Genomic DNA, 26,732 nt, shown 5'->3' on the forward strand with positions numbered 1-26,732 from the left:
AGCTCCTGGTGAACAATTGTTATGGAAACTGGGTTCTCGGGGTGGTCATTAAGCTCTGCAGTAATTTTGGGAGCTGTACTTTTGTGATCCTTTATAACAATTCATGTAAGAATCCGACGGTCCCTATCTGGAAGTTTTGGTTTTCTTCCAGAGTTTTGTTTCAACAAGGTGGTTTTGCCTTCTTTCTCAAAGACTGTCATTACTTTTGAGAAAGTACTTCTTTATACACCAAACATTTTGGCTGTCTTCGTTACACTAGCGCCTGCCATATGAGCACCAACAATTTGACCTCTTTGAAAGTCTGATAGATCTGTCATTTTAATGAATTTTAATTACCTTCTTCTGATGATATCTGAAAAGAAACAGTAATTTTAGCAATACATATTAAGCAACACTAATAATAAATAATAAAAAAAACATAAAAATAAACAAACTCTTGACGTATTTTATAGATATTTCAAAATTATGATGGTTGGTGTTTCCATTATGTATATATATGTGTTTGTGCATGTATATGTGTGTGTGTGTGTGTGTGTATGTGTGTGTGTATATATATATATATATATATATATATATATATGGCAGAATAATAAAAGAATTTCTTGGTACAGTGCAATATATTTGAAAAAATAAGAGAATATAGCTTTTGGAAGGATAATTTTTATTTTAACGATAATGTTTACAGTTACTCTTTCGAGATTCGAGCTTGTCAATAGCTGTTTTGAAACTGAAATTCTGTGGTGTAGAAGATTGTTTATATAGCAAAAGACTTTTTTCTTGCAAGTATACAAATAAGAAATAAAAGATAGAAAAATATAAAAAACAAGCATATAAAATCTAATATTAAAAATGATATAAAAAATAGTAGAAGAATACAAAATGTAAATACAACAGCATGTGTGAAAAAAGAAGAAAAATAGTAGGTAAGAAGAAAAAGAAAAAATATTGAAGTTAAATAGACAGGTTGTTGAAAATAGTTGTGAGAAGAGATTAGTCTATCAGGAATAAAGAAATGGAATATTTTTAGGAGTGGTCAAAAATGTTGTTGAGTTCTTGTCAAAAGATGATGTTTGTGAATCCTTTGATTTGAGGTCATTTTATTCATTACATCCACTTGTTATGAGTATACAAGCTTCTTTGTACTTTCTTATGTGCATATGTGTGGAAATATCTATAAGTGCAGGAGTGGCTGTGTGGTATGTAGCTTGCTTAGCAACCACATGGTTTCGGGTTCAGTCCCACTGCGTGGCACCTTGGGCAAGTTTCTTCTATAGCCTCGGGCCAACCAAAGCCTTGTGAGTGGATTTAGTAGATGGAAACTGAAAGAATCCATCATATATGTGTTTTTCCCCCCCACTCCACCCCACCCAAATTGCTTGACAACCGATGCTGGTGTGTTTACATCCCTGTAACTTAGTGGTTCGGCAAAAGAGATTGATAGACTTACAAAGAAGAAGTCCTGGAGATAATATGCTCGACTAATGGCAGTGCTCCAGCATGGCCACAGTCAAATGACTGAAACAAATAAAAGAATATGTGTATGTATATATGTGTGTGCAAGTATATAAGTATGTATATTTACATAAAAATATAGGGATATACATATATGTATTTGTGTATATATATATATATACATGTATCTATGTATTTATATATATATATATATATATATCTCTTATTATAAAAGGCAGATTTTATCTGCCTCCCTTTGGGAGTTATACAAATCTACAATATAGGATTTCTTCAATTACAATTTACCTAGCAATTTTAAGAGTACAATGCATCGCATCATGCCAGGTCCAGTTTTTAAAATTTAAACTCCAATTAAGCAAAATTTACAGAAAACTCACATTCTGGTGTGTGTGTCAAATGCTTTTCTTAGTCTGGTTTACACCACACGCAAACGCACACACACAGTGGGCAAGGAATAAAATGAAAGTAATTGACTTACTGTAGTGAGTGATTCTTTCACTCTGCCTCCCACTTCCACTTTCCACACATAGACACGCAAATATATAAATAAAATTGTAAGCTAACGTGCGTGTGTGTGTGAGCGGGTGTGCGTGTGTGTGTGTGTGTGAGGGTGCGTGTGTGTGTGTGTGTGTGTGTGTGCGTGTGCGTGAGTGTGTGACAGGAAAGTTTTTTACGACGAATATAACACCTATATCCAAGTAGCAGAAAGATAAGACAGTAAGGTGTGATTTGAGGGAGATTTGGCTGCTATTTCTACCAGGTCTAGCTGCCATGTAGGGGTCTCCCTCATAGGCTCATACATACATATATACATAGATAAGACAGTAAGGTGTGATTTGGGGGAAATTTGGCTGCTATTTCTACCAGGTCTAGCTACCATGTAGAGGTCCCCCTCATTGGCTCATATATATATACATACATAAGACAGTAAGGTGTGATTTGAGGGAGATTTGGCTGCTGTTTCTACCAGGTCTGTTAGGTCTTCTCATGTAAACTCAAGCTTTCTCATAAGACCAAAGCAGAGAATGTATTCTTTTATTCTTCTGCTTTTTCCAGCCATTGGTCTGTGGCCATGCTGGGGCAATGCCTTGAAGAATTGTAGTTTAATGAATCAACTCCACTTTTATTTTTGTAAGCATTGTACTTATTCTATCTGTTTCCTTTGTCAAACCACTAGGTGACAGGGATGTAAACAAACCAACATTCGTTGTCAAGCAGTGGTGGAGGACAATCACAAGCACAGACACGCACACACACACACATACATGCATACACATATACACACATACATACATACATACATATATATATATGTGTGTATATATATATTGCAGCGTGGAAGGTGTTTGTAAGCCATTTAAGAAACACAAAAAACCGTTACATTCACTTCAACATTTAAATTAATTTGCCAAAATATTTTCGTCGCTTGAGACCGCGACCTGTTCACTGACAAAAATATCGTGCTAATAGGTCGCGGTCTCAAAGCGATGAAAATATTTTGACAAATTAAATTTAAATGTTGAAGTGAATCTAACGGTTTTTGTGTGTTTCTTAAATGGCTTATAAACACCTTCAACGCTGCAACTGTTTTCGTTCCAGCACACGATCTCAGATCAAGTCACTTGCTATGCAAGTACATCTCTGTAACTATATATATATTTATATATATATATATATATGTATATTGGTAAAAACAGTAAGATAACAAAAGAAAGAAAGAGACCTCAATATTATGTAAATAGAGGAAATCTTATATATAAAAGTGAGGTTGTGTGTCTGTCTCCTACGATTTAGATTCCTAACTACTCCCACATTTTGCGGTGCAGTTTAACCAAAACCGGGTATCTTATAGTCGTGATTCATATCGAGACCGTCTGGGTATTAGCGCGCGTCTACGATGAGTCTACGATTTAAAACAAAATTTACCATCAATTTTTCCCATTTTTAATCCATTTTTGACATATATAAGGGAAGTAACTCTCTAAAATTTATTATTAAATCTCAGAACGTAAAAAGCTACAGTAACACCCCTCCCCCTTTGTGGTTAGCCATATTGAGATGGCTATTATACTTTACATCTCTAAAAATGCTTATATAATTATTTCCCTTACAAACCCGAGCAACGCCGGGCGATACTGCTAGTCTTATTATAAAAGCAGATTTTATCTGCCTCCCTTTGGGAGTTATACAAATCTACAATATAGGATTTCTTCAATTACAATTTACCTAGCAGTTTTAAGAGTACAATGCATCGCGTCATGCTAGGTCCAGTTTTTAAAATTTAAACTCCAATTAAGCAAAATTTACAGAAAACTCACATTCTGGTGTGTGTGTCAAATGCTTTTCTTAGTCTGGTTTACACCACACGCAAACGCACACACACAGTGGGCAACGAATAAAATGAAAGTAAATGTAATATTTGTTTCTGTCTATCACGCTGATAGATACATGAGTAAAATGTATGGGAAGCTAACAGATAACAGTGAGTGAAAATGTTCTTGGAAGAGAGTAAATTAGCGACAGTGATTTGAGGAAGACTAAACTGAAACTATGAAACAGTGTTTATGTATAAACAGACGACACTTATATAAACCCTTTCGTTACCAAACCGCCCGAATTTACCTATTTACCTATTCATATTTAAATGAGAATATCAGAGTAAATCTCTTTAGTACATTCGTGAAAACACGTATTATACTTCGTAAACACTTCAAATACAGTTTTGTACAAAAATCGAAGTGTAATTTTAATTCCGTGAATTATGGGAGATTTTTTTCCGAAATTTGTTCCTATTGTGTTTTCAAAATTTGTAATTCTGACAAAAAATGGATACGAATTTCATTATATCAAGCAGCGAGTCAGAATTCGAAGGATTTTCTACTGAAGACCTTCATAAATCTAACTCTATGACTGAAAAAAAAAAGCATCTTTATATAAGAGTGAAGTTGTGTGTCTGTCCCCTTCGATTTACATTCGTAATTACTCCCACATTTTGCGGTGCAGTTTAACCAAAAGTGGGTATCTTATAGTCGTGATTCATATCGAGCCCTTCTGGGTAGCGCGCGTCTACGATGAGTCTACGATATATACACTTTATTTAAAGCAGCAGAAAATTCAACAAAACCTGTTACTCTGAGTTTCCCGTTGCCGTTTATCAGACAGTTTTTTCTAGGCGGTACTGGCAGTGACCATGCTCAAAATGTGTTTTTTGCATGCCACCTGCACAGGAACCAGTCTGGCGGCACTGGCAACGACCATTCTCGAATGTTGTTTTTCATGTGCCACCGGCACATATGCCAGTATGGCAGCGTTGGCAGTGACCACGCATATATGTGTGTGTGTGTGTATGTAAATATAACCGAGTAACAAGTTTTGTTGAATTTCTGCTGCTTTTAAATAAAGCATATTACTCTACCCCTGGTATTTGAGTACTTTTTTTCCACCTTGTTTCACATTTATGTGTTTATATATATATATATATATATATATATATATATATATAGGGAGAGTTTACGAAAAAAAAAAAGACAAAGATAGGTGGTGTACAAAACAAGCAGATGTATTAGTATAACGCTCAGGAATAGCAAAAGTCTTTTATGTTTCGAGCCTACGCTCTTCTACAGAAAGGGACACAGAAAACAAGGAGAAAAACAAGGAGAGAAAAAAAAAGTGTGTAGTGGCTAACAATCTATCATGGCGTCTATATATATATATATATATGTAAACCAGTTGGAATTATTTGATAATGAAAATTGTCTGATACAAAAACATATCACGGATATTGGGAATATATTTCTTTGATAAGTACTGAATGAAAGGCATTCCAGACATACATATACAGATTTAAGATTGGCACATATGACATTTATGACTGTTCACCTCAACTCCTGATTTACAATTTATTAATAACTAACATCATCATCATCACCACCACCACCATCATTGTAATCATCATCCTTTTCCTCCACTTCCTCTTCACTACCACAACCAGTACCTTCAACCTCATCTTCCTTCTTAACATACTTTAAACTACATTTTTTCTAGATTTCATACATTGAACAGCATATCTATAAGATAGTTTAAAATTGTTCTGTCTCTGTTTTAATTTTTCTAGTGTTATGTCTATGATTTTCTTTTCTGGAGTAATAATTATTTACACACACACTTTGCTGATATTTTTTGTCAGGTTAAATTGAGGGACTTCGTCCCAAGACACATTGTGAAACTTATAACAGAGTTTTGTAGTAAAATAACTCTTTTGATACCAACTCATCTGAGGCTGCCCTTGGTTCTGTGATACAAACTTTCTGTTTTAACCCTTTTGTTACCAAGCTGCCCAAAGCAAAATTTTGGTTAACGTGACCAAACCGCCCAAACCCGCCCAAATTTACCTATTCATATTTAAATGAGAATATCAGAGCAAATCTCTTCAGTACATTCGTAAACAGTTCATCTACAGTTTTGTACAACGATCGACGTGTAATTTTAATTCCCTGAATTTTGGGAGATTTTTTTCCACATTTTTTTCGGCATCGATTTTTCTTCAACTTTGAAAATGGATAGGAGTTTCATGTTATCAAGCATTGATTCCGAATTGGAAAATTTGTGAAGCAAATACTGGGTACTGTTGTGGATTTAGCTTTTATACAGGGAAACTAATGTTAGTCAGCATGGCTTAGGGTATGATGTGGTCTGGAAGTTATTGTTTGAAGCGATCAATGCGGAAACAAACTTACGCAGAATGTAAACAAACACAAAATGGGGGTTCAAATTTCGGAAAATTTGTGAAGCAAATACTGGGTACTGCGTGGATTTAGTTTTTATACAGGGAAAATAATGTTAGTCAGCATGGCCTAGGGAATGATGTGGTCTGGAATTTATCACTTCCATACCATAACCAAGGCCGTATATTATTTTTTGACCGATTTCTTTAGTTCGGTCAAACTTACGGTGGATTCCAGTATTTCACTTTATTCCACCTTTATGGTACACCTGTTGTGCATTAAATTCAACTGATGATATAGTGATGTGCACAATTCTTCTTTATCAAAATTTTGTTGCATACCGATTTGAATATTAGCTGATGATTCATTTTCTTTGGTGATGTTTAAACAAAATTTTAATATTTTTACCTTTTGCTCAATTTAAAATTTTAATATTTTTACCTTTTGCTCAATTTACCTGGATTTACCTGTAATTAAAGTCACTTTGAGACAAAAGTTATGTAATAGAATTGATTAAGAACCCTTTCTTTAATTATGTTCCAAATATCACATTAAAATGTTGATAAGTAAAAAAGTTACAGTTATTTAATGAAACAAGCCTAGATTCATGATTATTTTAGAATTTAATTGAAACTCATGAGGGGTGTATTTTGGTCAGAAATATAGTAACGAAAGGGTTAAAGTGATCCAGTCTGAAACTTTCCTTGAAAATTTCATGCTTATTCATGTTTCAAACAATAGCTTAATAATGACAAAGTTATTTCACTAAATTCTTCGTTATTTTCAAAATTAATTGAAACAAAGACAGTGTAATATATATCATGACTCATACGCTGTACTCTTTCCTGACACTTGTAAATAATTCTATGTACTATACATGAACCTTTGATAAGTTGTAGTTCACCTGAGCACTGTACACGATAATTTTGTTATTGTTCATTATTATATTCTAAATTAGGTGGCAAGTTAGCAGAATCATTAGCATGCTGGGCGAAATGCTTAGTGATATTTTGTCTGCCACTACGTACTGAGTTCAAATTCCACCGAGGTTGACTTTGCCTTTCATCCTTTCAGAGTCAATGAAGTGAGTACCAGTTATACACTGGGGTTGATATAATTGACTAGCCCCCCCCCCAATTCAAAACCTTGTACCTAGAGTAGATATAATTATTATATTCTTAATTACTATGAATGCAAAAATACATCTTTTCTTTTTATTTCATTCTTGATGAAAACTCGGAACACAAATATGATTCTGTTTGCCTTTGTTCCAAATATTATCAGAATTTTGTTTTGTTTTTGCTACATTCTTTATTTCTAAGGGAAATCTCATTTCCTAGCAGTACATGAATCATGTTTTACTTTTCTTGATTTCATTATTCCTTGATTTTGAAAGCTTTTTTTTTAATGTCTACTTTTCTATGCTTGGAAAAGTGAATGAAGAGTTTATTGAGGCAGATTTTCCATGTCAGGATGTCCCTCCTGTTGCCTATCCTCATTTGTTCCCTACCAAAGTAATATATTCCCATGAGCAGAAATGGTTTCACAGAATATTAAATATGTTGGATATTGATTGCATGACAACACTCATTTACAATTATCACATGATGCCAAGACAAGGCTTCTTTCAGTTTTCGTCTCCTAAATCCATTCACAAGGCTTTGAGCAACCCGAGGCTATAGAAAAAAACACTTGCCAAAGGTGCCAAGGTGCTATGCAGTAGGACTGTTTAACTTGGAACTATGTGGTTTTGCCCTAATAAGGAGAAGTTTTTTCACCCTACCATGGAATGTTGTGAATGAAATTTATTCTGTTCATATTTTTTTAGACTTTTGTCTGATTACACTTCTACAGAGAGTAGATTATTCTCTACAATGTTCTGATGTTTATACTTTCTTTGTATCCTCTCAATGAGATTTTTGTAGTGGTAACATAGTCACTGCTATTTAGATCAGGCATTTGCTTCATGCCTCTGTTTGGTGTGAACTCTACCACTTTAATTGCCAGACTCAAAACTCATGCTACATTATGTAGTTTATACTTGAATACAGTTCTCTAAATTTACTAAGCCTTGCAATCATGAGAAAGTGGATGGTAAAATGGTGATGATAATGATATTTTGTGAGTGTTTCCTTATTTAGTTTGAGTGACCATCTCCTTTTTTTAAGAACACATCTCTGTATCTTATCTGTTATTCAAAAAAAGTTCTGGCTGATAGCAAGGAGACACACACATGCAAGTGGCACTTCTTTATATTCACTTTCTACACTGTCAAGGTTGGATGTGTTAATACAGTTCAAGTCAGTCAGTTTGTTGTTTTTATGGTCCTCATAAATGGGTTAGTGGATGTTCCTTTTTTTGGCATGGCACCCTAACACCAACCCTTTTCCAAAGTATTGTGTACAGTTTCTTATGGTAATAGAGAAGCACCAGAGAAGAGAGAGAGAGATTTTGTGTATGTGTCCTTGAATTTCCTCTCTTGAGAGGGAGATCTTTAGTCTTTGTTAAGCTTACTTTGAGGCTCTTAATAGTCAGTTTTGCTTTCATGCCTGTAGTTTCTTCTCAGTCTTCTTAAGTGCAACAATTATTTTTTTTTCATGGAACCAATGTGATTAGACACTTGAAGGTACACACACCAAATATTAAACCACATGCAATTTATAAATGTTATTCACAATATTATTTCATCGTCGTTTAACAAGGTTAACGGCGACATGTCTCACGTATCAGTACGTGATAACCCGATTCATCATTAAATTTATTGGCTATAAAGATTAAGTAATTTTCAATTTTTAATATATAAACATGGACAGCAATTTTAACACTAATGGGTGGGTGCAGTTACTTATACAAATTTAATAGAGACTCAGGCTCTCTTTGCAAAAAGCTGCCCATTATAGACTTTTTGCATTGTTTTCTTTTTGTTTTCCATTTAAAATAAAAAGACAATCTAAGTTTTATTTGGTCATTTTCTCACTCGGTTAAATTAATCCAGTATGTTAAATTTTGTTGTTGGAGGTAACTTCCCTTGAATTTGTAAGTGGATATACACTGAAGTAACACATTTAAATAGGATCAACATACTGTGTGTGTGTGTGTGTGTGTAATCTGTGTCATGATGTGTTTTCCACTTCATTATATGTAAATTTTGGGCCAAACTGACTGAGAGAGAGATGAGGGCAAGGACACAATCAAGGGATAAATAGGAGTCTATTGTGACCAGTGATGTATGAGGATATCTAAGAGTCAGGTCAATAGAGTGATATCTGTCTCTATGTTTGTCCCTCTATATCTGTTTGTCTATTCCCCCCCTCTCTCTCTCTGTATATATATATATATATATATATATATATATATCTGTCTGTCTATCCTTCTGTATCTATCTATCCCTCTATAACTGTCTGTCTATCTGTCTATTTATCTATGTATCTGTCTATTTATCTTTCTTTTTTTTTTCTTTCTTTTTGTTTTTCATTTATACAACTCTACTGCAGAATATAAATCATTTGATTGATTTTAAGTTGAAAAACCTGCTTAAAACTTAATTCTGTGTTTGGTGTGTTGAAGTGGTTTGTTGTGGTTGTGCAAGCTGTTTAATTTTTATTTACAAATACTTCATTTAGGTCAGAGGCATGAATAACATAGAGCATAGATATCATTTATGCCTGGCATAATTTATTGTACTTGTAATTTCTAAACAAAATTTTTCAAACAGTTTTTAGCTGAGATGTCAAAGTGACTGACTTCAAAGGTTGTTTGCTTCCCCATTTTCACATATGTGTTCACTCACTCTCACAAACACATTTGCATGTGCACATACACCTTCACAAGTACAGGCACACACCCACAAAATAAAAAGTACACGATGTGAATATTTTTTACTTATTAGAATATTTGAGTTGACTGAGTTCTGTCTACATTGCCAAAAATATACATATAGATCTCTATTTTGGTATGAAGAGATGTAGATTGTCAAGTTCATAATATACAAATTGGGGGTATATGTATTTGTGCATGTGCTTACATATATTAGTGTGCATATTGTAAAGCCAAAACAATCTAAATTTCTTAATGCTAAAATAGAAGTCTGTATGTACCCTATATGAAAACACGGGCATGGCCGTATGGTTAAGAAGCTCATTTTTGCAACCGCATAGTTTTGAGTTCAGTCCCACTGTGCAGCATGTCAGATAAGTGTCTTAGACTATCACCTTGGACTGATCAAATCCTTGTAAGTTTGTTGATCAGAAACTGAAAAGAAGCCCATATATTCGTGTGCATGTGGGTTCTTGTCTTGCCAGCGCACTCTGATTGTCAACAAGCATTACTGTCCTACAAGTGGTGTAGCGTCTTTGCTTTTTTCTGTGGAAATACATCCAGACAAACGCAAAATATTACCTTTCTTGGAAACAGATGAAAGCTAATGACAGGAAGAGTGTTTGGCCATAGAAAATCTGCCTCAAAGAACTTTATCTGAACCATGCGAACATTGGGAAGTATACATTAAACAAGGATTGTATGTGTGTGTAATCTTAAGCTCAATACATTGATGGTAGGTATGTTTGAAAATTTGTTTGAAGCATTGCGATATATGAGCGAAATAGCAAATTTTGATAAAACCTTATAGCAATGCAAGTGAGAAAGAAAACAAAACAAAATAGAATATGGCATACCAATAAATATGTACAAAATGTGTAATAAAGCAGAGCTGTTGAGTGTAGAAAGATGAAAGGTTTGTGGTGTGTGATGTTATAGTGCAACCAAATATGTTTATCAAGGCAAGCTGGTAGGTCTAGAATTTCTTTTGTACTGCTAGGCAGCAATAGCTGTAGAATGAGGCCACAACTTGCATGGAAATCAATTTTTACTCATTAGGAACACAAAAATACACTGTCTGTTACGTCTTTTTTTTTTTACAGTAATTGCTAATTGGTTAGTGAAAATTGCGATGACATTGATAGCAGTAGGTACCATCAGCTTTACTCTGCAATTTGGATTGTTATTCAAGAGGCAAGGCTGATGGATTGGCAGAATGATTAGAGAGTTGGTGCCTGGTGGTATTTGTGCTGACTATGTTGAGATTTCAAACCTCTCTGATGTCAGCTTTGTTTTCCTTCTTTCAGGGTCAATAAAATAAAGTATTAATCAAACATTGGGGGAAATTAATGTAATCAACTAACTCTCCCCCTCAAAATTTCCAGCTTTGCATCCAAATCAGAAACAATTATTCAGAAGTTGTAGGTGTGGCCCTGCAGTTAAGTAGTTCACTTTCCAGCCATATGGTTTGAAGTTGAGTCCCACTGCATAGCACATTGGATAAATGTCTCCTACCACTATAGCCCCAGTTAGCCAAAGCCTTGTGAGTGGATATGGTAGCTGGAAACTGAAAGAAGCCTGTTATATATATATATATCCTTGTCCAGATGTTACAGGATGGTCGCAAGTGTCACCATTATACAAGTAATGTCTTTTGTTTCCAGTCTTCCACATAAATATGTCTGACTTGGAAATTGGTGAGGGTTGGCAACAAGAAGAGCATCTGCCTCCGTGAGTTCCATCTGAGCCTTGAAAGCATGGAAAAATGGATGTTATAATGATAACAATGATGACAAGCCTGCATGAGGAGGGTACTCCTAAGAAAATGTTAGATTTAGATTACAAGATACTGTGAATAAGTAAAGTTTGGTTTTTACTTATGTCAGTTCTATTTACTACTTCATCATTTATTCTCTTATTGGTGCTGGACATTCACATACCTCAGAAATATTATTTTCAACATCTTGTTATATGGGTATAAGTGATTGCAATTGGAATTTGCTACATCATCTCCAGTCTGAAGGCTCCTGGCAGAAATAGCAATTGCTGTATCATTTGCTTGCTTCCTCTACTAGCTTCCTTCAACCCCTGTCAGAAATATTTCAGCACAAATGGGGTGGGGAGCCCAGCTCTTGTTTGATGATCTTCAGTCTTGGAATAGTTATAAGTTTGGCTGTGTTTAGCATGTTTGTTTTATTCCAAATAGTTACATCATCATTGTTTTAATGTCTACTTTTTCATGCTCGCATGGGTCTGATGGAATTTGTTAAGGCAGATTTTCTATGTCTGTTTCCAATGTAAAATAATTTTTTCCCCATGGCTGGGCATGTTTTCATGGAAGATTGGAAATGGACACAGCTTGTATGATGGTGACACTCATTTACAACAATCATGCTATGTCAAGACAAGAAGACACCAACCCACAAATACACAAACATATACATATATACATAACAGGCCTCTTTCAGTTTCCATCTACTAAATCTACTCACAAGGCTTTGGGCAGCCCTGAACTGTAATGGAAGATACTTAACCCAAGGTGCCATTTTCTGATCTTTCACCAATTCTTTTTTTCCTACGTCATATCTTTTCTCTTAAATTAGTTGTTTCAGTAACTAGACTGCGGCCATGCCAGGGCACTGTTTTGAAGAATTTTAGTCGCACTTATCAACTGCATTATTTAAAATAACATTTTTTTTTGTAAAGCATGGTACCTATTCTATCAATGTCTTTTTGCCGAACTGCTATGTTACAGGAATGTAAAGATATGGACACCAGTTGTCAAGCAGTGGTGGGAGATAAACATATACACAAAGACACACATGCACACACACACACAAGCTTCTTTCAATTTCTGTCTACCAAATTCACTTACAAGGCTTTGGCTAACTGGGGCTATGGTAGCAGAAGACAATTTCTCAAGGTGCCACTCAGTGGGGCTGAACCCAGTACTATATAAGAGGGGAGCAGACTTCTTACTATACAGCCATGCCTGTGGGTATGTGGATATTCTTTTTTTTTTCTCCTGTGAATCATTCCTTGGATTTGCTACTTTTTATAGAAGTCTGACATATTTATAAAGATTCTGACCTCTACCCATGAACTTTTGTCTTACCTGTTCAAATATTTTCTAATTATTTTTAATGTTCTTTGGAGAATTAGATTATTATCCTGCTAACAATGACTGATATACTTTTAAATTGTTCATGATTATTTTAATTTGTATTTCATAATTTTCTTTTATTGAGGATTTTTTGGAAATCAAATAAATTAAATAAGATTCATTTTTAATAGTGACTTCATTGGATTTATTTCACAATTTTTTTTTAAATACCAAATTCTTCAACTGCAAAATAAGTTAGTGATTCTGGTTTAAATTGTCATTATTATTGTGGGTGGATTTGGTCAACAGAAACTGAAAGAAGTTAGGCACAGGTGTAGCTGTATAGTAAGAAGTTTGCTTTTCTGCCACATGATTTTGGATTTAATCATACTGTGTAGCAGCACCTCATACAATTGTCCTCTACTATAGCCCTGGGACAGCCAAAGGCTTGTGAGCAGATTTGGTAGGTGGAAACTGAAAGGAGTCTGTCATACACACAAACAGACACGTGTGTGTGCATGTTACTGTCTCCTTGCCTTTACATTGTGTAATAACTGTAAGCAAGTGTCTCAGACATAAAAGCAGTGCAATTCATTTCCAATCTTCTGTAAAAATATGTCTGGTCATGGGGAAATATTGTCTTTCTAAGAAACAGGTGAAGGTTGACAACAAGAAGGGCAACCTGCTATAGAAAAATTAGCCTCAACAAATTCTGTTCAACCCATGCCAGCATGGAAAAGTGGATGTTAAAACAATGATGATGATGATGATTCAAGGCAGTACACTGGCAAAATTATTACTGCACCAGCCAAAATGCTTAACAGTATTTGTCTTCACTCTTTACATTCTGAGTTCAAATGCTGACAGGATCAGTTTTACTTTTCATCCTTTTCAGGTTAATAAAATATGTACCAGTCAAGTACTGAGGTTAATGTAATCGACTTCCTCCTGCTCTCAAAATTACTGGCTTTTTGCCAAAATGAGAAAAAAAAAAAATCATTATTATTTCAAGATATTGCCTACCAACATAATATTTTCTTCCACTTCCCACTGCTGCTATCAATAGTGGTACCGTAGAACTAGAGCAGTGAATTGATTGAGGCTTTAGAACATCGAACAAAATGTCTTGTATTTGTTCTTAGTCTTTCCTCTCTCTGAGTTCAGATCCCACCAAGGTCAACTCTGTCTTTCATCCTTTCATTGTCAATAAAAATGGTACTAATTTAGAGGAGTTGATTGGTTCAAATTGTTCTATAGCTTACTGGGATGGTTGGCTTAATTCATCACTATCTGGCACAACATCACCATCTGGTACTTTTGGTATTTTGGGGAGAGTCCACTCTTTTATGAGCATTCAGGGCAACTCTCCACTTAGATGATACCTTTTTCTTTTAGAGACCCTGTGAAGGGTCATGGGTATATCTGAATAAAAAAGAAAAAAGAAAAAAAGCACATAAAAATTGCTAATGAAATTAGAATTGAAGCAACTTAAATGCTTTATTATATACTGATTCTTTCTGAACATTTCTCATTGATAATTATTTTGATAAACCCTGATGTAAATATCATTTTTTTCAAAAAGACCCCTGCTAAACACCACTCTCAACCCTCCTCTACTTTACCATTGCATATACAGTCTTCAAATTGTAAAAATATTTATGATTATTTCAGACCAACTAAACAACTTGCTTGTGATGGTGTTCCTTTCATTCTTTCTAAGTAGTTTATTCAAGGGCTATTGCTTGTCCTCAGTAAACTCTTCAAGTGTCTTCTCTTTCTCTCTTTGTGATTATAGTCACATGTAATAGTATATTCAATATGCAAAGATGTCACTCCCTCTGTTCCTATCAATTACCAACCTATCAGTTTCACTTTTGACATATCAAATGTTATGAAAGTAATCATAACCCTCTCCTCCATTACTTTCAGTGGTGGAGGTCTGAGGGAAGAGCCAACCAAATATGAATAGAAGATATGTTTGTCAATGTTAAGTAGCAGTCTCAATGAACACTTTTGATCTATGATATCCAAGGGGTCCATTAGAAGGATCCATTGAAGGGTTTATGTCAGGCATAGTCAAAGGCAACAACATTGTTTTTGCTATACTAAGTAAAGCCATTTCTACTGGAGACTATTTTTCCATATCACACCAATGAAAGTCAAGAAAGTCAACCACTAATGGATGCTTGCTTTCCCTTTGAGCTCATAGATCAGAAGTGTTCATTGAGACTGCTACTTAACATTGGTAAGCTTCTTCTTCTTCTACTCATATTTGGTCGACTCCGCCCTCATATTCTATATTCTTCTTACTATAAATTAGCAATCTTCTAACTTCACACTTATGTAGATAATACTACTCTTCACTCCTTAGAAATTCCCTACACAACTATCATGTACACAAACCTAGACATTCCACACCAGACTTGTGCATCTTTTATGTACAGAAACCTCAAGAATATCCTCCAATGGAAATATGAGAAGCTATACGATAGTCTAGTCTCTTTCAAATCACAGCAAGACACAATGACTACGCATATCACGGAAACAATCTTGCAAAGCTACGCCTTCCCTACTTATAAACAATACACAGCTAAAACAGTAAAACTGTCTATAAATGTTAAACCTCATCTTTCATAGTGACCAAACATGCATAACATCAACAAAATTGCATTTCAAAGGCTAGGCTTCCTCTTTACAGCCGGATAGTACTTCAACTGCTGATCCTCCACAAAGCTCAAGTGTGGCTAACATTGAACATACTGTTCACACATTAACATCCTTGACTACATAAAAATAAATCCACCTAGCTGGGTCAAAAAAATTATTCACCAATGTACTACAACCATTGGTTTGCAGATGTGATACTCTCTCTCTCTCTAGCCATTCTGTTATTATTACTCCAAACCTTAATCCTGTCAACTTGCAATATGAGCATCATCTCCACCCACCCTATATCACTTACTCTTATCATCCTTACTTGTCTCAATTTCAAACTTAATACTAGAACTCTCTCTCTCTCTCTCTCTCCCCCAACATATTTTCCCAATGGTCAATAATCTGCATGAGTTCAGCTTCATACTGGGAAAATCTACAATGGTTTGAGTGCTGTTCATCTTCTGAATTGTAGTAGTAATACTTTTCTAATTTTGACGTAAGGCCAGCAATTTCAATGGGATAGGGGTCAAGTGGATTACACTAAGCCCTATACTTGACTGATTCTTTTTTTTTTTTTTTTTTTTACTGTTCCTGAAAGAATGAAAGGCAAAAGTTGATTTAAGTTTTGTGTTCAAATCCTGACTTCAGCCTCACATTGAGATCGTTTGTGAAATACTTTTAAGTATATAAGACAATCTAAACAGACAAAACTCATTCTTTAGCTTCACTTTGATTAGTGTCAAGATGTATATACAGTCAGAACATGTCTGTCTTGGAATGATGTAAGCATATGAATTTGTAGAGCTATGCAACTTACTATGCCAGCGAAGAGATATTGCTTCAAAACTTCAAAAACTTTGTAGTGGAGAAGAAATAGAAAAATATTAAATTTCAAATTTCTGTTGGTGGTATTAATTAATCTTTGGGTTGATTTAATATAATTAGAAATATGATTTCTAAAATCCACTATCAGATTTTTCATTCAATGACAAATCAGCATTATTGCTTCACCCCCCACCCCCACCCACCCACACACACACTTCTGTTTGGATTCCATTTCCATAACTTCAGTTATCAGAATGCATCAGGCAATGCTGCCATTTCATGTTTAGCACATTTGGTACCACATTTCTGTTGAAATAGATTACCTTTCACTTAGTTTTTGAAAAATAATGGAGAATTTAGTAAAATAATTTTGTCATTATTAATCTGGTGTTTGGGGCATAAATGAGTGTGTTATTTATTCTGATGCAAAGTTATAACTTAGATCACTTTAAGATATAATGCTTGTACCATATATTCAGGAGCAGTCTCAAGTGGGTTGACATCAAAAGAGTCAGTCAATATCTATTCATTAACAATCAGTAGAACTAAAATGACTTTAGATATTAATTAGTGATGAGCTGGCAAAAACATAAATATACAAATTAGGTATCCACTACAATGCTAGCTTAATTCATGACTGCTTTATTAGCAGCTGATCTGTACTGTTGATTGGAGAAGGAAACTGGGTATGTCATCTGAAAAGAGGCCAACAAATCTCAGAAGGAGACTGTCTCCCTCTTTTTTCAAGGCATACAAAGATATGTTTACGTTTTTATTTAAACCACAATGAGGCTTTGAAATGTTTTAATGTATTTCAGAATTTTATGTTTGTCTCATTTATTGTTCCTATGTGTCACCTGTTTTATCTGCATACTTACTTGTGTTTGTGTAAATCTTAGTGGTTCACAAAATATTTTTTCTATTGTTTACAATTATAACACACACACCCTACATACCATTCTTCATTCACAGTAGTGTAGGTAATAAATTCTCCCTCCTGTGATTCATTATTACCCAGAGCAACATTCCTGGAATAAATACCATATAACTATACTTTTGAGTACAAACAGATATGTTTACTTTGATACCAAGGAAATTGTCTAACTTCTTCATATCTAACACATGCATGCATGCACACACACACACACACACTCTCTCTCTCTCTCTCTCTCTCTCTCTCTCTCTCTCTCTCATGTTGCTTCTACCTGACCAATTAGTATTTACTTTTCAATTAAAAACATCATTGGGCTGTAACATTTTTCATTAACCCATTTTTATACAAGCCCACACATTATTGGTAAAATAGAACAAGTTAACAAGTATCTTAAAGCAGTACTTGTTATAAATAAGAAAACTGCAGCTAAGAATCAATCATCCTATATGGATGAAATGTTCACCTTCAAAATGATCAAGAAAATAGAAAGTAGGCTTTGTATTTATTGCAAATAGTTGTCTGTCAATCTTCAACTCAGGTATTCCATAACCCACTAACAATAAGATAGTAATTCATAACATTTACTGGTACTCTAACCCTTTTGATACACACCTGCCTGAGACTGCTTCTAGTTCTATGATACATACTTCCTGTTTTAAATAATCTTAATTAAAAACTTTCATAAAAATTTCATGTTAATTTATTTTCCAAACACCAGCTTAATGATGACAGAGTTTATTTTCATAAATTCTGTATTATTTTCAAAATTAATTGGAACAAATGAAGTGTATTTCAACAGAAATATGGTCATGAAAGGGCTAATGATCTCTACTAGAAATTTATATTTGCATATAATTTCTTTCAATAATATACTGATTTCCTTACCTTTCCATTTGCTAATACTTATTGACTGCGATCGATAAATATGGCTGGGCACCAAATCATTGGGCTAGAATGGTATTTCATATTTCTGTCCGTGTGTGTGTGTGTGTACAGGGTGCTGTGAATAAATTGTCATCTAAATTACGCAAAAATGAAAATAATACTGACATTTCATTTTAACATATATATTTACCAAAATTACATAAAAATATCATGAAATACAAGAGTAAACTTATTCAATAAAATTGCCATTGGCTTCAACTACGGCCTCCAGACAGCTTTGGAATCTCCTGCAACTCTTCTGGATGGTCTCCTTGTTTAAGTTGGTGAATGCTGCCATAATCTTTGCCTTCAGTTCATCTTTGGTGTTACAAGGAATTTTGTTGGTCTCTCACTCAACTGTGCCCTACACATAATAATCAAGGGGTTTGCAGTCTGGGGAGTTAGGTGGCCAGATGTTAGGAGTGATGTTGTTGAAGAAATTGTCTGACAGTCATGACTGGGTTCTCTTGCTTGTGTGGCATGGTGCAGAGTCCTGTTGCCATACATAGGGTTTTCCAGCAGCCACGCTCTTGACCCAGGGCAGCACTACCTCCTCCAGGCACTTGATGTAGGCCTCCATGTTGAGTCTGAGGCTGAGTGGGAAGATGAATAGAGGCATAACATTGCCATCACTAATGATCATTCCCAACACTACGATGTCGACTAGATGTTTGATTTTTATCAATGTTTTGGAGGCATAGCAATCCAATGGATGTTCTGTGTAGTCACCATCAATGTTAATTTTTTGTCTGAGAAAAACCAAAGTAGGTTTGGTCAGATGGGATGAAGAATACTGAATATCTTCATGCACTACTTGCCTGATAAGTAACTCAGGCACTCTCATGTCCCTGGTAACAGACCTGATTGACTTTGAGGGATTGTTGTCCATCAAGGCCTGGATCTCACCAACAAATTCAGGAGTTCTTTTCTTATTAGAACAATCAGAGTGAGTTTTCTGAGCTGCCATACCTTCGTAACCACCATTAGGCTCATCCAACTCTTTCCGAATCCTCTGCACTGTCCCCAGATTGACACCCAAACACTCTAAAATGTTCATATTGGAGCTTCCGGTGCAAATGCCAAGCAGTACAGCATGTTGTTTCTAAATATCTGGCAGATTGAATTATGTCATAGTGCTGTTTTTCTTGCAGACGGTGCCCAAATGACTCTGCTATACTATGCAGTTAATAAAATAAAAAGCAAACAATGCGCATGTGCAAAATTAAAAATATAAAATGGTGACAATTTACCCATCACACCCTGTATATATATATATATATATATATTATATATATATATATATAATATATATATGTATATACTCTTGACTTCAAACATTGTAAGTTGTGGAGATCCCTTTAAGCCTTTAGTCTTGCAAGTTGTAAGGTACCTTACAAGTGCTGTTGCTATGAAAAAGGGCACTTTGTATAGTCTGTTAAATTGTTGGCATTAGGAAGGGCATCCAGCCATAGAAACCATGCTAAATCAAACATTGGGGCATGATGCAGTCACCTGACTTACCAGAACCTGTTGAACTGTATACCTGCTGCCAGCATAGAAAAGTGATGATGGTGATCAAGTAACTTTGTTAATTCTCCTTCCCCTTTGAAACTAATAAAGATAATGGCAAACAGGTAAAATGAGGTGAGTTTAATGAACTATAGCCATATCCTATAAATCTATAGCCTTCTGTCAATAAGTTATTGATTTTAAAATGTCATGGTTAAATCTGGGAAGAAGTTATGCTGATACAATTAGATATATACATTTATCTTCATAAGCCAAAACGAAACTGACATTAATGACATCTTTTGAAAAAAAGGTGATTTTTTTTTCACAAGTTTTCTTATTTCATTTTATTCTTCACTAGCAGTATAGCCTGGCGTTACTCGGGTTTGTTTTTTAGTTGCGCTTAAAACGGCAGACTTTGATGTTGTGTTAACAAAGTTTTGACTTAGTTTCAATCTTTTTTTAAAGATTACATTATGTAGCTTCTCTTTAAGTGAACATTTTTCTGGTTGAAATACACCAAAAAATGGCAACACAGCAGTCAAAAAATCATAAAAAATAGGGATTTTCATAGAAAAAAAAGCACCTTTTTGATGTAAATAATTTTTGGTGTTAACATGGCCCGATTTGAATTTTTTCTTCTACGGAATGAAGAGCAAGCCTTCTATCATACTCTCAATTTTGGTCAACTTGTGCCGCAGGGTCTCAGAGGAGATAGTGTTAGTTGAAGGCTACCAAACCTGCCACACACACAACTTCAGCTTTATATGTAAACATATAAATTCAAGTGGAATGAAAAAGAAAACCATCATTATGAAAATTGTTTATATAATTTTTGGTGCAGATGGTTTTCTTGCTTTTCTCCATTTGTTGTATCAAGTTCATTGTATCTTTTTGGATAAACATGTCAGAGGTAGACAAGCATCTCACAGGTTTACCAGATCCAGAATTACTTAACTTTCAATTTATTTGTTTGTTAATTTATTTTATTTATTTTCTTCTTCTTGCAGCTGGTTCTTATGTTGCACTCACATTACTGGGGAAATCTCAAGGACAGATAAAAGCTATGGAGTCTAAAGAGAATTCCAGTTCAAGTCACCGTATAACTGCTCCACGCCCTGTTGATGTAAGTTAATTTACTTGGTAGCTTCTAATTATTTGTGTGTGTGTCTCTCTATATATATCCAATATTTCTTAATCTACTCCACACCTAAATTAATATTTGAATTCTTCATGTCTAGTTAATGATATTATAGCTCTGGGCTGACTAATGACTTGAGAGTGAATTTGGTAGACAGAAACTCTGTGGAAGTCTGTCATAAATGTGTGTCTTTGTCCCCTCCCCCTACTATTTGCTTTGTTTATATCCCCATAACTTAGTGGTCCAGCAGAAGAAACCAACAGAATCCATTCCATACTTTAAAAAAAATAAGTACCAGGGTCATTTTATTCAGCTAAACCTTTCATGGTGGTGCCCCAGCATGACTGCAATCCAATGACTGAAACAAGTAAAAGATAAAAGAAGAAAGGTCTCACAATATTTATGTATTTGCTAAAATTGTACATAGGTCTGTAGCAGGGCTGGCCGGCCTGAGGCCTGCAGCCTGCAGACTTTTATCGTGATACTTTCTTGAAATGGATTTATTTAAACAAATATTTTTAAAAATCTTATCAGAAATTAAAGATTGTAATGAAAAGTACAAAAAAAAAAAGATACTACTGTTTTTGCTATGATAATATTTCATATTGAATCAACAATCATACATTCATTATTGTAATAATATCATGAGAAAACAAAATGCTTTCAATTCTGTCAGTATACAAGCGGCCCTCAAAAAACTTTCACTGATTAAAGTAGCCTGCAATGTAATTCGAGTTGGCCAGGTCTGGTCTATGGTATGTTTTTATGTATTAGTCAAAAGAGGAGTGGTTAGTGTTCATGGCTTCAGCAGGTCCTCCCTCATTGTTGAAGATGTTTTCTATAAGTAAAAAAAATACTCTTGGCAAGTTTGTTACTACTTGAAGATTTGTTTCCAGTAGAAAAGACTTGTTTTTCACAGTGAGTTTGTTAGTATTTAAAGATTTCTTTTTTCCAGTAGATAAGGGTAAATTATCCACGTACTTCAAGGTCCTCTCAGATGTGTCCTTACCACTATTTTGTCTCTTTTCTGCTCCATCCATATCACCCTCTCACTTGGAATGTAAGTAGTGACATAATCTGTTTACAGCAAGAAATCTGTTAAGTTTTAGCCCATTCTCTTGTACTTTAAACCCCTCATCTCCTAGCATAAAGCTACTTCTCTTTGGGATTTATAGTTTTGCAAGCTCCATGGCAACTTCACTTGTGCTGGTGGCATGAAAAAAGCACCCAGTACACTATGTAAAGTAGGTGGTCTTAGGAAGGGCATCCAGCCATAAAAACTGTAATAAAGTAGGTAGTTGAGCCCTATGCACTCCTTAGACCTGTCAGATCTTGTCAAAACCCCCTAACCCATGCCAGCATAGAATGTGGACATTAAATAATGATGATGGGGGATACTGCTGCTGTTACTGGCAATGATAATTATGATGTTTCTGTTAGCGTATTACAGTTCTGTTTGTTTACCTTGGATTCAAAATGTTTCTTCCACATCATTTTGTGTAGTTGACCAGATCTAACATTTCCAGAGAACAATTCAAACAACTTTACAAGTTGACGACCTACAAGATAAACTGGTGGTAAAAACTAGATAATGTTTCTTTTTGAATCAGGTGAAAATGATTAGGTTCTTGATGGTTGTGGGAAAGAAGAAATGTGAAATAATCAGCATAATTGTTTGCTTATCACCAAGGTATCATTTTCTTGAGACAAAGTCAATCCAGCTTTGAAAATTGCTTCACAAAAATAGTTGTGAACATATTAAGGCTTATGAAATGAAATGCATATGAATTTTGTATTTGAAAGGTTCTGGGCATAGAAATTCCTAAATACATTAACCCTTTGACATTCAGATTACTTTATCAAATATCAAGCTTATATATTCACATTTGTTTTGAATTAATCAATCATTATTGTTTAGGTGTGAAGGCTCAGTGGTTAGAGCGTCGAGCTTATGATTGTGAGGTTGTGAGCTTGAATCTTGGACCGGGCTGCGTGTTGAGCAAGACACTTTATTTCATGTTGTTGCAACGTCACATGTGCCAAGCTGCATTGACCTTTGCCTTTCCCTTGGATAACACTGGTGGTGTGAAGAGGGGAGGCCGGTAAGCATGGGCGACTGCTGGTCTTCCATAAACAACCTTGCCTGGACCTGTGCTTGGGAGAGTTACTTTCTAGGTGCAATCCCATGGTCAGTCATAACCGAAGGGGACCTCAGAGATTCTTTGGGTGTGAGATTTCAGTGATATGGTTGTTTATTTTTAGAATAACGTTGTAGGGCAGGTATGAAAGGCCAGATTTGGTCAGTTTGAATGTAAAACAGAATATTGAGGCTGAATATGGCTGATTATGTTAAAGAGTTAAAATAACTTTAAACATAACTGGAAAGAATACTAGATTCTTCAAGCCTTATAAATGTTCACAGCATGTAGTATATGTGCTGTATGAATGCCAAAAGAAATGCATTTGTATCAACCATAATTTCCACACATTGAGAAAAAAACACAAACAAATATCCTAACTCTTAGAGTAAATATAGTCTGTTTGTTTCCTCAAAGTTATCAGATTCATTTTCATGTTCTGAAAATGAAAATGCAATCATCTGAATGTAATGTAGGCATAAATTAGAAATGACATATCAGTTTTGTAGCTTTGTATCCAAAATCTAAGTTGTAGAAAATATCTTAATGTTGGCATATCCAAGAGTGAATCTCTGTTGTTGCTGTTTACATTGGTGAGAGGTGGTTGAGCACCATTTACAAATATTTTACCTTTAGCAGACTCTTCATTCTTTTTGCCAATGTTGGCAGCAAGTATGGTGTTATCAACATTAGTATTTGGTTGGTCTGATTCCAACTACTTACGATATTTACAACTAGTATTTCCATTCAAATTATTTACCAGAAATTTTTCTTCTTCTTTCTTCCCCCCCCCCACTTTCTTTGTAAGTTCCTCATTTTCTGTGTTTTTATTTGTAAGATATCCACGAAAATGTATGTTCTGATAGTCAAGTTCACTTTTCTTCTGGGTCTAGTTGAAGGATCATTTTTTTTTTTTTTTAAGTTTAAAAAGTCAAATTACTTGAGCTGAATTCATTCATAGCATGAACAACCATAGCTGCCACTTTTCAACACTTTCTACCATTTTTCAAATAAGTATCACTCATTTGAAGCTATGTGTTTTTGGCATTTGTAAACAACTTGATGTATCTTACAAAGCTCTTCTACAAATTCTTTTACATGCCCTCTTTTTTTCAGCTGTTTGTCAAAGCTGAGCCGTTGCTGCCTTCTGAATTTTGATTTAAAAAATACTTTTCTGTTATTGTTATTGGTGTATTTTTGAGTTCTAGCCAAATAAATTTTTTAGTTGAGAAAAAAATTTCCAACTAAGATTTTCAAATTCATTGTGTGAAGCAATAAATAGGATTATGTATCATATTTATTGCAAATGGCTGCCAGTCTTCAACTAAGGGATCACAAAGTGAATCAAGACCAGAAGTAGCAATTTGTAATATTCAGTGGTGCTTTAAACATTCAGTCTTTCCTGTGCAACAGCGCTCAACATAAAAATAGTGTTAAATATGGTAACCAGGAAGGAAACCAGTCACCTTGTGTATCTAATTTTGAGTGGGTTTATCATGAGAAAAAAAACAAACAAAAAACACTTCAGTATTTTTGTAAAATGTTTTACTCATTTCAAGTGTAATAATTATTCAGCTTTCACTTGGATAGTACATATACAGTGTCTGTTTTGAAAATATATAAGGTATTAAATGAAGGCTGTATTGGCATCTGCTGGGATAGAAAGGTTTTACAAGTAAACTTCAATACTCTTAGATTTTTTTTACCTTCATTGTTTCAATATGTTCAAGAATTAACATTTGGGTTTGAAAAGTAAAGATGAATAATTTATTTGTTTAATTTTGGACCTCAGTGTCAGTACATATTTCCTGAATTTATGTTATTTCTTGTTTCTGGAAAGTAGTAAGAAAGATATCCCTTGCTACAGCATTCTCTGTTGTCTTTTCAAAAGTGTAATCCCAGCTCCACTAACATGCATTATTATGTCATTAGTCTGACGTCCACTTACACTGCTGAGCACACACACACACACACACACACACACACACACTGTCTAGTTGTGCATATAAAAAAATGTCACCTTTGTTAGACTGTGATATTGACTCACATCATGCACATCTAAGTCTTGGTTGTGGAGTGTCTGGTTAAAAGAAAACATGAAATAATTCTCAGTTTCCACAGACATACTTGCATACTATTCTCTTCAAGAAACATGTAATTAATTTCAGAAATTTTTGATGTTTTTCCAACTGGTTCTAATTGATATCCAACCCTTTAGTTTATTAGATTACATTAAAGATCATATACGGCTTGATATTTTTCCAACATTTTTACTACTTTATGTACTACAGAAGCAAAGTAGGGATATTTGTTGCTCTATTGTTTTATTTAACCAATATTTTGCAAATTGGACAAGAGCAAAGGAAAATTTTTTTTTGTTTGGTTATTATTCATAATTGCTTTTAGGATAAATATTGCTTAGTAATTTCAGCATTCATACTAAATTTCTACTTTCACACTCCACTAGTTCATTAGTAGAGTTTTCTTATTGACTAACTTTTGGGAACTCAAGATTTTATCATTATTTACCCCTACTTTAAGGCGTCGAGCTGGCTGAAACATTAGCACGCTGGGCAAAATGCTTAGTGATATTTTGTTTATCTTTACGTTCTGAGTTCAAATTCTGTTGAGCTCAGCTTTGCCTTTCATCCTTTCAGGGTTGATAAATTAAGTACCAGTTGCATACTGGGGTAAATCTAATCAACTGGCTCTCTCCCCCAAAATTTTGGGTCTTGTGCCTAGAGTAGAAAAGATTATTTACTCCTACTTTACATTAATCTTTTTATCTCTTACTTGTTTCATTCATTGGACTGCAGCCATTCTGGGGCACCACTCTAAAGGGTTTAGTTAAAGAAACGTTGTACTTATTTTATTAGTCTGGTACTTTTTCTGTCAATCTGTTTTGCTGAACCATTAAGTTACAGGGATTTAAACAAATCAATAACAGTTGTCAAACAGTGCCAGGTGACAAAGATGCAAACACTTATATAAATGTGTACACACACACGCACACACATACACACACACATGATGGGCTTCCATACATTTTCCATGTGCAAATTCATTCAACAAGGCATAAGTCAACCTGGAGCTATAGTAGAAGACTCTTGCCCAAGGTGCCTGTAATGTATAACCAGTAAATCCTAGTTCAAAGAAACTAATTTTTAGTCATAGTCCTGTATATTATTCTGAATGGCTGTTCTCTCTCTTCTTGACAAATGCACGTGCTCTTTATATCAACATTATTTGCATAGCATTCACTCCCTCCTAGAAAAAGTTAAAAAGTCATAGCCTTTCTGGGGCTTTCTGATTCCTTTGTGTTCAATGCAGCTGAGGGGATTCTTCTTTTTGTTCTTGATGGTTATCTCTAGGAGGAGGAGAAATTTCAATTGGCTCTCTGTCTGGCTCTTGAGGGACAAATATTTGGGTTAGGTTATCAGTTGGGTGGTGCCAATTGTTTTGTGGATACTGTGGTTTCGCAACTGTCTGG

The 26,732-nt window shown here is 34.7% G+C and overlaps 1 protein-coding gene across 11 annotated transcripts in view; it reads left to right on the forward strand.

Annotated features, from left to right (window-relative positions):
* LOC115211684 (rho guanine nucleotide exchange factor 11-like) overlaps window positions 1–26,732 on the forward strand; it is a 387,012-nt gene that overhangs the window by 247,863 nt on the left and 112,417 nt on the right. For 10 of the 11 annotated variants that reach the window (XM_036502748.1, XM_036502742.1, XM_029780328.2 and 7 more), the window contains one exon: window positions 20,974–21,089. In XM_036502748.1, coding sequence (XP_036358641.1) covers window positions 20,974–21,089 — 116 coding nt within the window. Of the gene's footprint in view, window positions 1–20,973; window positions 21,090–26,732 lie in introns of those variants that run through there. The other variant, XM_036502750.1, reaches the window with a different exon arrangement.

This window comes from Octopus sinensis, linkage group LG5, assembly GCF_006345805.1.
Source record: "Octopus sinensis linkage group LG5, ASM634580v1, whole genome shotgun sequence".
Taxonomy (NCBI): Eukaryota; Metazoa; Mollusca; class Cephalopoda; order Octopoda; family Octopodidae; genus Octopus; species Octopus sinensis.